General features: G+C 32.0%; 2 protein-coding genes across 4 annotated transcripts; one reads left to right on the plus strand and one right to left on the minus strand.

Moving 5' to 3' along the window:
* The first annotated feature begins 4990 nt into the window (after positions 1–4990).
* On the plus strand, positions 4991–6385 carry LOC143633779 (uncharacterized). Its single transcript, XM_077102028.1, has 3 exons — positions 4991–5635; positions 5857–6006; positions 6073–6385. The coding sequence occupies exons 1-3, from the start codon at positions 5006–5008 to the stop codon at positions 6322–6324; spliced, it is 1032 nt and encodes a 343-aa protein (XP_076958143.1). The 5' UTR covers positions 4991–5005; the 3' UTR covers positions 6325–6385.
* Positions 6386–6459: 74 nt separating this feature from the next.
* LOC143633768 (protein tesmin/TSO1-like CXC 2) lies at positions 6460–11002 on the minus strand. 3 transcript variants are annotated; one of them, XM_077102016.1, is made up of 10 exons: positions 10608–11002; positions 9625–9785; positions 8690–9311; positions 8083–8564; positions 7916–7993; positions 7641–7815; positions 7447–7542; positions 7297–7366; positions 7052–7178; positions 6460–6973 (listed from the first exon to the last, which is right to left on the minus strand). In XM_077102016.1, exons 1-10 carry the CDS (start codon positions 10692–10694, stop codon positions 6649–6651), a joined length of 2223 nt encoding a protein of 740 aa, XP_076958131.1. In that variant the 5' UTR covers positions 10695–11002; the 3' UTR covers positions 6460–6648. The 3 variants fall into 3 exon arrangements, 2 of the variants coding, with proteins under 2 accessions (XP_076958131.1, XP_076958128.1); XM_077102013.1 differs by having other exon boundaries at positions 7052–7181; XR_013153729.1 differs by having other exon boundaries at positions 6826–6973; positions 7293–7366.
* Positions 11003–12658: the final 1656 nt, after the last annotated feature.

Genomic DNA, 12658 nt, shown 5'->3' on the forward strand with positions numbered 1-12658 from the left:
TAGTAATCTCACTATTGTTTTTGTTTTGAGACTATGAGTAATGTCGCTTTGTTTTTATCATAATCATAAACTGGTTTGGTTGTCTGAATGGTGAGAAGAGTTGTTAGTGTTTTACTTTGGTTTTATCTGCTTGAATACTTGTTTATGTTTTTTTGTTATTTTGGTGTGAAAGATGATAAGAATTATTATTAACTTTATGTTTCTTCAGGTAGGTGACGTGTCTTTAAGAGAGAAAATAAATGTTGTAGTAATTAAAAATTAAATAATAATAAAAAAAACATCACCATCACCTACATCCTTAATGGACCTTGTTTGCCTCCATGTCCATTAATGGAGGATAATGAAACCTTCAACTAGGTCAACCAGAATCTACTCATGCCGCTACTGCCAATGCACGGCGCTCACCAAAAGCCTCACCGGCGAGAGAGAGCCGCCGCTCGCCGTCCTAACGTCATCAACACTGCCGCTTCGCCACCGCCGCCCCGTCTCAGCCGGAAAACCAAGACGATGCAAATACTTTTTTTATTAAGAATATTTAAAATTATATATAATATCCACGTAGGCAACAAACTTTATGCCCACGCTAGAGGTGTGCACAAAACCGAAAAAACCGAACCGAAACCAATAAAACCAAAAAAACCGAACTAAAAAACCCAAATCGAAATAGAAACCGGTGGTTCGGTTTTGGACTTTAGCAAACACCGAAATATTGGTTTTGGTTCGGTTTTGTATTTTGTTAAGAACCGAAAAAACCGAACTGAATCGAAATAACCATAGCATTTTAACCATAATCATTAAAATAAAATCTACCGATGAATATTTGTTTAGTTTTAACATATTGTTAATACAAATATATTTGGTTTGCAAGTATGATTAAAATTCAATAATAGGTACTTTCGGTTTTGATTTTGAATTATAACTTCAAATATGTCTTTTATTATCTTTTAATATCTTTGATCTAAATATTCAATTTTCTATTAATCATTAGTATAAAGAAAAAAAATGGCAAGCTCGATTTCAATATCTTGGGTCAAGTGTTTTTTGCCCAAAAAGTTTTGGCTCGACTGGCAAAACCGAAAAAACCGCATTCAAAACCGAACCCCCAAAAACCGAAAACCAAAAACCGAAAAAACCGAAACCGAATGGTTTTAAAAAATCATAAAACCGAAAGTTTGGTTTTTGGTTCGGTTTTAGTAAAAAACCGCACCGAACCGCACCACGCACACCCCTAATATCATTTTCTTTATTTCTCTTTTTTTTTCAATTCCCCAATTTCAGTAATGTACGTTTTCAAATATCTTTGTTATTTATGCATCAGAAAAGGGTCCAACATTGATCATATGCACACGAGTCAAAACTAGCTCAAAATAGATTATTGTTTTTCACTGTTGACAATATAGCGTATCTTGTTGCCCGCTTACCTGCCTCTTTATTGTAATTAGATCCTTTTATTTGAGATTATATAATCACAGCACTTCTCAAAATAGAATATAATTAGCGAAACGTAAATAAGATGTATATAACAAGTTAATGGACCTCCAAGTAATTTAGTTACTCTTTTATCAAATATTAACTTATTAAGGAGTTGTCATGAAATAAAGTATACTTATCAAATGTCATAAAACATTGGTAGTTAGTAGTTTTGAGCTGTTTATACTAAAATTATAAACAATGAGTTTTATTATAAGGATCTAACCAGTTTGATATAGAATAAAGCCGTTTTAATGCATTGACAATTATTTAACCGTTTGAATATGTAGAATCAGGATTTAACAGTCGTCAGTGGGTGCTTCAATTCGGGAGTTTAAACTTACAATTAACAAAATCAAGTCGTTTAAAGCACTGTTTCATGATAAGTTTTACGTCCAATAGGATGACTTTCTTATTTCTTATGATTACATGCCTGCTTAACTTGATTTGATTTTGTTCAGTATGACAATTTACTTGACCCTGGTATGTCACGTGATAAAACCCCGTTTTTTAAAACATGAGGGTGTGACATTTTTTAATAAGGACTTCGAATAAAAGAAAACTTGGTAACATTATTTTTGGCTTTTCAAAGAATATACTACTTTTTTGCAAATTTTTATTGAAAATTGCATTATTATATAAACGAGTTGTTTCAACTTCAACTCGAGCATAAATTTGAAGTTAAATGAGCTAGCTTAACCCAGTTGTTTTTTATTTAACGATATGAAATTTAAGCTTAAACATCTAACAAATTTTAATGTGAAAAAAATAATATTCAAATCAATATCACGTGGTCTCTAATGGAATCGTGAACCATATTAAATAAACTTATTTACAAATAAAATTGTATTACAACTTAAAAATATTAAAAATTGTGTTGAATTAAATGCGGCCGAGCCAATGAGTAAGCTTACCTTGGCTCGAGCTTAGCTCATTTACAAACTAACTCAGCTCAGCTTAACTCGTTTATAAACAAGTTAACCTTTAACGAGCTCTAAGTCATGAGTTTTTTTAAACATCCATGACATTTGATGTTATTAATAACTACTGAGATCAATTGTTTACAAAATAACAAATCGCTCTAATTTTATATCTCGATCATCATAATACGCACGTAGGATTGTCACTTTTAACCGAAACCTGCGCGAGAAAACGCGAACCGACCGAAACCCAAACTAACCCGACTGGAAAAACCCCGAACGTGAGAAAAGGCCTACCTGTGAACCAAAGTAATTTGGGTTGGTTCTTGGGTTTGATTTCTAGGTTTCAGTCAACCCAGAAAACCAAAATAATCTATTTTTTTAAACATGATATTATCATTAGGTATAGGCATTACTGTATGTACATATGTTTTTCGATTTATGGCTAATAACAACTGCAATTGAAGAATATGTTACTTTATCGGGTTATATTAGTTTATTATTTGGTTACTTATGTAGAGTAAAGACAAATATGTTGTTGTATTAGCATTGTAATTTTTATTATTAATCTTGTTTTCTTAGATACTGAAACCAGATTAACCTAATCTGAAAAGGCTTGAACCCGAATAACACGAACTTGAAATAATCACGAGAGATTTGAGTTGGGTTTATGGTCTAAGTTTATAACTTTGATATTCAAAGAACTCGCCCCAAAAAACCAAATACTCCTCCGTGATATTGTTTATAGGATAAAAAATTTAAAAATATAAAGGGTGTTACTAAACATGCCACTCTCTTATTTAATTTTACTAAACATACACTCTCTTAAGACTTATATTAATATCATTTAAACTTTTATGTTTATTCTTTGTCATTCTTTTATCTTTTAATATCATTATTATAATAAAAATTTATGTTTTTTTGAATAATTTTCCTTTTCTTACTTTCCATTTACATTATAAAACACTTTTTTTAGTTTTTAAAATAAACAAAAAAAAAGTTACGTGAAAAAAACCGTCTTTTTAATAGGTTTTCTTTTTCTTTTTATACAAGTGTCGTAAATCTTTAGAGTGTTTTTTTTATGTATTATTAGAGATAACTTACCTTTTTTAAAAAATAAATTAAAATAGTCAAATAACATATCACTTATCAATAAGTTATCATACACCCGAACCTAATAAAAAATATCCGAATGATTTTTGTTTGTCGGGCCGGAGCCATATGATAAGTTAAAACGAACAAGCAAGCCAACAAACAAGTTTACCTCAGCTCATTCACAATTTACAAATTACAAACTATGTCAGTTCAGCTTGACTCATTTATAAACATATTAATATTGTGCGATATCCGAACCATGAGTTCTCTAAACATTCTGGCAGTTAATCTATGATATATATAAACGAAGACATAAAAATCCTACGTGTCGCGATTTGGTCGCTCCCCCCTTTTTTGGAGTCACCAGATTTGCTTGATTTTTAAATGGAGGTTTCTCATGCATTTGACCCGAATTCATGTGTATGGGTTTTACCAAACCCAGATATTCCTTAAACGGGTTATAAAATCTCACTAAATTAAAAATTATTCTCACCAAATTATTGATGTAAAAATCCTATAAAATATGATATACTAAAAATTAATATTTTATTTATTTTGAAAAAGATATATATTATTTAAATTAAAAAACCAATTTTATAGTAAAAAATATAAACGGGTCTTGGGTCTCATCAAACCATAAGTATATTATTAACTTTCATAAATATTATTTAAATTAAAAAATCAATTTTATAGTAAAAAATATAAACGAGTCTTGGGTCTCATCAAACCATAAGTATATTATTAACTTTCATAAATATTATTTATAATTAAAAACCAATTTTATAGTAAATAAAATAAATGGTTCTTGGGTCTCATCAAAAGCATATAGCTTTTAAAACGGGTTATAACATCTCATTTATATGTGAAACAATTTATTATCAAACCATAAGTATATTATTAAATTTCATACAATAAAAAATATAAATTCAAAAATAAATAAATATTAGAACCAGATAAAATTGGTATATGATTTTTTTTTTAAAAGAAACCATTTTTTAGTAAAAAAAATAAGTGGGTCTTGGATCTCACCCAACCCATATAACTTTTAAACCGGGTTATAACTTCTTAGTTATTTATAAAACCTTTTTATCATCAAACTTTAAGTGTATTATAAATTTCTTTATAATAAATAAAATTAAACTCCAAAAAAGTATATAAATATTAAAAACGAATAATGTAAAACAGCATTCGTAATACGGGGGATAAAAACTAGTGTTATTAATAACTACCGAAAAAAATATTTTTCATAAAATAAAAAATCGTTTTAATTATATATCTCAATCATCATAACTTGCACGTGATATCCTTTATTAAAAAAACAAAAAATATACAAATTATCCGAGTGCCGTTAGGTTCAAAATTCAAACAATATCTTTTAATCTTTTATTATTATTATCTTCTCAACCACACCACAGACTCAGAGAGTAACGAACAATAATAATAATAATAATAATAATAATAATAATAATAATAATAATAATAATAATAATAATCGATCAGATCAAATCAGACGGCGGCTAATGTCAACAACATCATCATCATCATCACCAAACTCCTCCGTAAAATCATCATCATCACCATCCGCCATGAACACACCTGCTTGCCGGCGAGATGCCAACTGCACCTGCAAAATCTGTCAAGGTAGCATCAACGCCACTCTCGATCTCTTACCATTAAGCGCCCAACGAAGCACTCTCACCAAACTCTCTTCTTCTAAACCAAAGCCATCTCCACCCGAAACCCCTCTCTTTATTAATAATAATAATAATAATCCATCCATCGTATCCACTCCTGAATCCGAGACCTCGAGTCTTATTATTCGGTATCCGAAGGTAAAGTCAACCACCAGGACTACTGATTTTAAGTTGAGGAAGAAAAAGAAGAGTGGATTTGGTTGTGGTTTGGGTATGATGATGATGATGAAATGTGTTGTGGTTTTGTGTTTGAGTTTGGTGGTGAAGTTAGGGCTTCCGTATTATGTCGGTTTTCGATTTATGGAAAGTAGATTGTCGCCGGAAGTGGTGAGGAGTTTAAGTGAGAAGGTGGTAGGGTTTCGGGATGTGAAAGAGCAGTTGGGGTTTTTGAATGATGAGTTGCGGATTTATGTTGGAGATAGGTCTAAAATTCTCCCCAATTGGGAAGTAATTCAGGTACCTTAATATTATATTATATGCTTGTATTATTGTATGTAGAGGTGCAAATTGTAACGAGTTAACTGAGCCGATGGTTAGGAACCGGTTTGAACTTTTGAGACTAGAGCCGATGGTTAGGAACCAATATTTTAAAAACTGGTTAACCGGTTTATTGCACCTCTAATTGTATGTGTGTGAAACATCTATGCTTAATTAGGGTTTTTTTTAATTAAATTTAGGATGGTTTGATGTTGAGATCTCAATGTCAGCTCTACAAATCTGGAATAGAAGAAGTGAGTATTTGGGGGTGGCCTTTGCAGACATCTGGATTGGTCACAACTGATTTTGCTTCAAGGTCATTCACTATATTGTCTGGAAGAGTCACTGAGGTATTCCAGTCTCGGTTTTCTTCTTTGTTCGTTTTTCACTTATTCTAATCGTGTAACGTGTGACAGTGGTTGAATGGAGAGTCGAGTGGGTTGATTCGAACAGCAAATACTTCATGGGAACAAGAAAAGTGGAGTACTTCCGTATGGCGTTTAGATGAAAACACTTGGATTGTTGAGTATAAAAGAAGCTTCGTGTTTGATAATACCAGACCGGTTTCGTCAACAATGGAGTTTTTGAGGTTCAAGATGATGAGATCATTTCACTGGATGAAGCAGATGTGTAAACTTTCTGATGATAATCACTTAGCTCCAACATAATAAGTGTATGCTTTGGTATGTATAACCAACTGATGTTCTTAGTATCATATGTTCAGATTTTTTGTTTTATTAAAAGTTTTAAACAAAACCATGCTCTAGTTAGGTTAGTGTTTAGATCAGGATTGGAACTTGGTATGAAGCAAACTAAGAACATGATATTATTATTTTACAAGCAGAGTTTTATAAGTGACCATACAACTAAAGCATAAATAAAAAGAATTAAAGAAAGACTACACAGAAACTAAAGATAACTCATGATCCATGATTCATCCATCCATACATGCTGGGGGAAAAAAAGCAAACTGCTTGTTGACTTGCATATGATCATTGTTTGGGATTTGGCGTGAGGCATGGAAATGAAGGAATAGACTGCAAAATCAACTTCCTGCTGCTTCTTTGACCCATGCCCGAGTGAGGCGGTGAGACCCGTTTGCTGTTTGGTGAAGAACATTTTACACCACTGATTGGTGACCCGTTGTTTTCTTCTAAAATATCAGGTATCTCGTTTTCTCCAACTGTCTGTAGTTGCTTATTCATGCTAACTTTGAAATGATTCAACTTTCCAAATCTTTGGCTGGCGGATGATCCGATGTTTAGAAATGAACGTGGTGGTTTGCCCTTCGTGGAGTTTGACAACGGAATAGATTGCCTAGAGTTATAAAAATAAATATGTAATTAGACATCTAACAAACTGAATTATTATTGTAATGAGCACAGATTTTTTTACCTGCCAAAACGTGAAGGAGTTGCAGGAGTAGCAGAAAGTAACTCGGCTTCATTATACAGTACCATTTGTAAGCTTCCATCACTCGCATTCGCTTCACACTCATTGACTTCTGGGTCCATTTCCGAAACTACTAGAGAATTAAAATCACCATAAGATGACTTTCAAACAAGTAACATGTCTAGTAAAACGAAACCAACTTCATATTAACATATGAACAACCATAATAACATGATGCCATTACTTACCACCATCCTTACGACCAAATGTATTCTTGCATCCTTCACATCTGCAGTTGATGGAACATCCAACACCACCCTGTTTTCAAAAAAACATACAACCAAAATTAATTGATTGTAAAGGATTTATAAAAGTCAAACAGCTAAAGCAAAAAGAACCTGATAGCATTCACAATATTTCTTGAGGCATCCAGATTTTTTGCAATTGCATCCTCTTTTATGGCGAGCAGAAGCTGGAGTGTTACTAGATTCATCCTGTAAGATGAAAAATTACCATGATATAAGAATTTATAATAAACTTAAAACTCACTATGATAATAGCTTTAATGTGCACTTAAGTTTGTAACTCTAACCTCCTGCAAAGAATCAGAGGTTTTAATAACTTTGGGAGCAAATGCAAGAGGGTTGCGGGACTCAATCTGCTTGCGAGTTGCAAGCACTGTATCTTCATGTATCGGTTTGTTGAAACAATCTTGACATGAACATGGCTCCACACAGTACACACCAGCAGCAAAGCATTCACAGTACCTGAAATTGATGTATATCGGAGTTACAAAACCAGAAGTGATAATGCAAAACACATACATATAAAACTCAATCAAAATATATAACACACAAAAAAACTTACAGCTTCAAGCACTTGGATTTCTTACAGTTACAACGCTTGCAAGCCGCCTCTGTATCTGCAACACTTTCAACTCTACGCCTATAAAAATTCAATCAAATGAAAATTAACAAATTGAACAAACTGAAATGTTTAACAATGACAACAATATAAGGATTCAAGTAACTTGCCTCTTCTTTCGCGGGCTAGTTTGACTTAGACTTAACTCATCACTGCCTACAAATCCAACTGCTTTAGAACCATCTTCTGCAATGTTTAAAGCAGCCCCCATGTCATTCTCGAAAGCAGGTGCATCCGATGGTTTTGTTGTCAAATCTTGACCAGAGGTCATAGAAGAATAAGCAGCAGATGAAGATGAAATTACAAGTTGTCTATTAGGGCCCGAGTTTTCATTCTTAACAGCTTTGTGATCCACTAAATTTGAAGCAATAGCGTTTAAATGCAAACCGATGCCGGGTAATTTACATTTAGAGGAATCGTTTCCATTCCTCAATGGAAGTAACTTATTATCATTGGGAGCAACCGTTTGATTGGATTCTAATAAATTTACAGAACTGCCATTTGAAGCATCTTCTAAGTGCTTTCTTCGAGATCCCGACATCTCGAAAACTAAACAACGTCTTCTCATCCCACGGTACAAATTTGAACCGCCCTGCACATTTACAAACATTGTAACATATAAATAATCTGAGTTTATAGAAAGAATATGTTTATTACACATTAAACCAATAAAGACATAATTTTTAAAAATAATAATTTTAGAAGTCAAAGTCTCACCTCATTGTCTGTATCCTCGACTGGCTCTCCGACCTCAAAATTGTTTAAAGATGTACTATCACTCGTTACATTGTTTTCAACAGCACCCTTCAAAACTTCATTATTTTCTGAAGAATGATTATTATTATTATCACCATTATTGGCTTGTGGTTCCGTGTTCATAAGTGAAGTATTAAAACTTGGAGGATCTAGCCCACTTTGACCAGGGGCCTTGTATGCCACATTGTCACTCGGTGAGTCAAAGTTAAGCAATTCAGAAGCATCAGATATCAAGCTTTCCCAATCACATGCAGATACTTCTTTCCCTCCAATTTCTGTTTCAATTCTCATTGACCTGTTTTCAGACCCGTTGATGAATGGAACAGATGAAGCTGATGAGCCCGCCATTTTTAATGTGTTCATAGTGACAGGGCTAACAGCTTCATAGTTCAGTTTTCTTGAATCAAGATTTGAGCACTGGTTTGATGGCATAACAGATGTTTCGGTCACAGGATTACTAGGATTGTAATCTGTAGTATGCGTTAATGTGTTTTGTGCAGCGGTTAAATTCCCGTCACTAGTTCCAGCTTTCTTTGAATCGTCAGCGGTAAGTTCAGATTTTGATGAATCCAAAAACTGGTGCCTAAAAAGTCAAAATGTAACATAACAAAACATTTAAGAATAAACCGAATGAAATAGATTTAGCAGTAATCAAATATGACCACTAAAACTATATTATTTCAATGATCATACAACTTCAATTAACAATGATTTAGAAAGTTGTGGATTGAAAATATACTTTGGGTGATTTTTAACCCGTTTGACAAGTTTCCTTTTAAGATAATCTTTTCTATGTTAATTGTTACTTGTTTGACCAATCAGAGAGAAAATGTAACATGAATTAACCTATTCATGGTAAATTGACACCTCTAGTTAAATATAATTAGTCTCGTTACCTTCGAAGAAATTTAGAATCTTTGAGGGTACTGACATGAGGCGAAGTGAAAACGGTTGGAAGGGATGCAAAACTTATATTGCTGAATGTTTGAGTAAAGTGTACAGATTTAACCGGTTTGATAGGTGAAAGGCTGTTGATATAGTTGAAAACTGGAGAGTCCTGCAAACCGACAACAAAATGTTTCAATATGACTGGTTATTACGAATCATAAACCCTTACAACGTCTAGCAAAAACCGCTAATGATTCACTATAGTCAAAATTATCAAATTTGTAAATGAACATGTAAAACCCTTTAAAAATGCACATCCCCCCCCCCCCCAGTACCAATTATACTAAATAGTGACACCCTGCTTGTGAACGTTCACTTGTCGACTCGATAATCAAAAACTTTCAAAGATTCTGAGCCTACAGAATGAATCAAAATCATAATATGTTTTTAACACATTTTAAATTGATCATCAGAAAAAGCAATTCTTTGAATTTTTAAGACCGAAATGACGAAATCGCAACCCAAACACAATCCAGAAACTGCATAAACCTTAACAGATCTTATAAACCAAACTCTCAAAAGACATCAAAATGAACAATTGATACCAAAACAACACCCTGATTACTTCAATTTGAGACCAAAATCAGTAACCAAACCCTAATCCCAAAGAACAAGTAGATCCTTCACTGTCACACTCAATCCACCATAAAACCCTAAAAATGAAACCCACAAAAACCACCAATTTAAAAAGCAATCAACCCAATTAAACAGCAAACACAACGCATCATTAAAAAACCCCAAATTCTTTAAACTGAACCGACCCATGAACACCAAACTCCCCCAAAACAATTACAAATAAAAACCCAAACTTTAATTCAACCCAATGTTATAAAAAAACACCCAAAATCAAAAAACCGATAAAAACCCACAAAAACCCAGAATCAAATTCCGAAATGAAACCCTAAAATGAAACAATTTGGACCCAATTGACCTCGAATTTAGAAAGTGGGTTAGCGATCTGCGTTCGTTCCGGAGTATCCATTACAATAGCCTTTTGATCTTTGTTGTCATCAGTCATCGTTGTCGGCTGGTTATGTGTTTAGAAGATGAAATGAGATGAGATTCAAGAAGAAGAAGAAGAAGCGGGAAGGGCGGGAAGCGAGTTAATATTATTTTTACTTGATGCTGATGAAAGAAAGAAAGAAAGAAAAGAAGTAAACCCCACCACAGTCCACATATGCATACATATACATATACAGTATAAGCAAGCAGCAGCAGGCCCACGCCTAGAATGATTTTTATAAAACAAATTATTATCTTGTTAATGCGGTGGTGGAAAAAGTAAAAGGCAACGTAAGTTAACTAATCATGATTTGTAGTTATTAAGGATTTAATAACCTTGATTTCATTTTCCATCCTATTGTTATGTTATGTTCTTTGTCTTGTTTTTTTATTATCCGAATTTTTTTATTATATTATTATTTTGAGGGTTAATGTTTTTCTATTTATGAGAATTCGTTGTTGGAATACTCATGAAACTCCGTCACTACTTATTTTAGTCTCATATATTATGTTCTTCGTCTTGTATCTTTTTAATCCGAATCTTTTTTTATTATATTATTATTTTAAAGGTTAATGTTTTTCTAATTATGATAATTCGTTGTTGGAGTACTCATGAGTCATGAAACTCCGTCACTATTTATTTTAATGAACGGAGTCAAGACAGATGTAACTTATTATGGAGCATTTAATACTAAATTAAAAATATATATATCAAGTAAAAGTAGGAAAGTTAGTTTTGATCATTTCAATATATAGCAAAATATATAGTGTTTTTCAAGTATTAGTTTTACTTAACTATGTGTGATATTCATATATATAATATATATACCACGTGACACAATAGTGCATCTCGCATTGTAGTGATCAGGCAAAAGGTGGATCGATAGAGATGGTCACTTTGGCTTGGTGGCTGAGTTCATCGATGAAGAACATCATGATATTGATTATGTACATGTAAATGATATTAATACTAGAATATTTAGAAAAATAGATGTATGAATTGAGTTTGATTATTTAACTTGAAGAAAGACCATCCTTGCAACAAGTTGATTAAAAAAACCACTCATGTCAATTATAAACTTAAAGAGTTTGCTTAATTTACTCAGTAGTAACTAATCAGTAATCCACTTGTTTTCTTGTGTTATGTCTTCTAATGCATTGACTATAACACGCAATATTCCAAGTACTAGTGCTACCTTGATTCTACTTTCATTTTCGATATTAATTTTTCACTAAAGAAAAGAAACAAAATATAAGTTTTGTAACTAAAAAAATTATTTTGTAAGATACAATGTAATTTTGAATATTTGATTAAAGAATGTTAGAAAATATAAAAGTATTAGTAGTAATTTAAATTTAGAAAAAAGTGTGTAACAGTTTTAGTTTTAGTGACATATTTAATAAAAGATACTAAGAAAGACAGGACGACAATTAGATAACAAAAAAGCGTCTAAATTCTTCCGTTCATATCATAAAAGTGTAATATCTACTTTACTTGAGAATCCCTCAAATTAAATATTTTATTATATTTGACCTTTATTATTATTTACTATTATATAAGTAAATTAAATTTAAGGATTTACGTTTACGAGGTGTCTTTGTTTTATTGTTATTGTCAGGATGTTTTTAAATATACGTCCATTTGTACTTCTTCTTAATTTGTCATACATATACTTTGCATTTGTCGGATAATAATAATAATAATAATAATAATAATAATAATAATAATAATAATAATACAAATAGTGAGAAAAAGATGCAAAATTTGTTTTAACCTCATATATATAACAAACATAAACAATACATAATGAAGGAAAATAATATCGTACATGTGATTTGTTGTTGACTTTAACAAAACCTCATATATACATAACAAGCATACACATACATATAAAGGAAAATAATATTGTACATGTTATTTGTTGTTGACTCTTAACAAGATAATCTAGCGATGAATCTCACAAGTTTGTTATGACTCTC

This window comes from Bidens hawaiensis, unplaced genomic scaffold (assembly GCF_021521415.1).
Source record: "Bidens hawaiensis isolate Kalapana, Puna unplaced genomic scaffold, B.hawaiensis_p1.1 tig00000512_1, whole genome shotgun sequence".
Lineage (NCBI taxonomy): Eukaryota > Viridiplantae > Streptophyta > Magnoliopsida > Asterales > Asteraceae > Bidens > Bidens hawaiensis.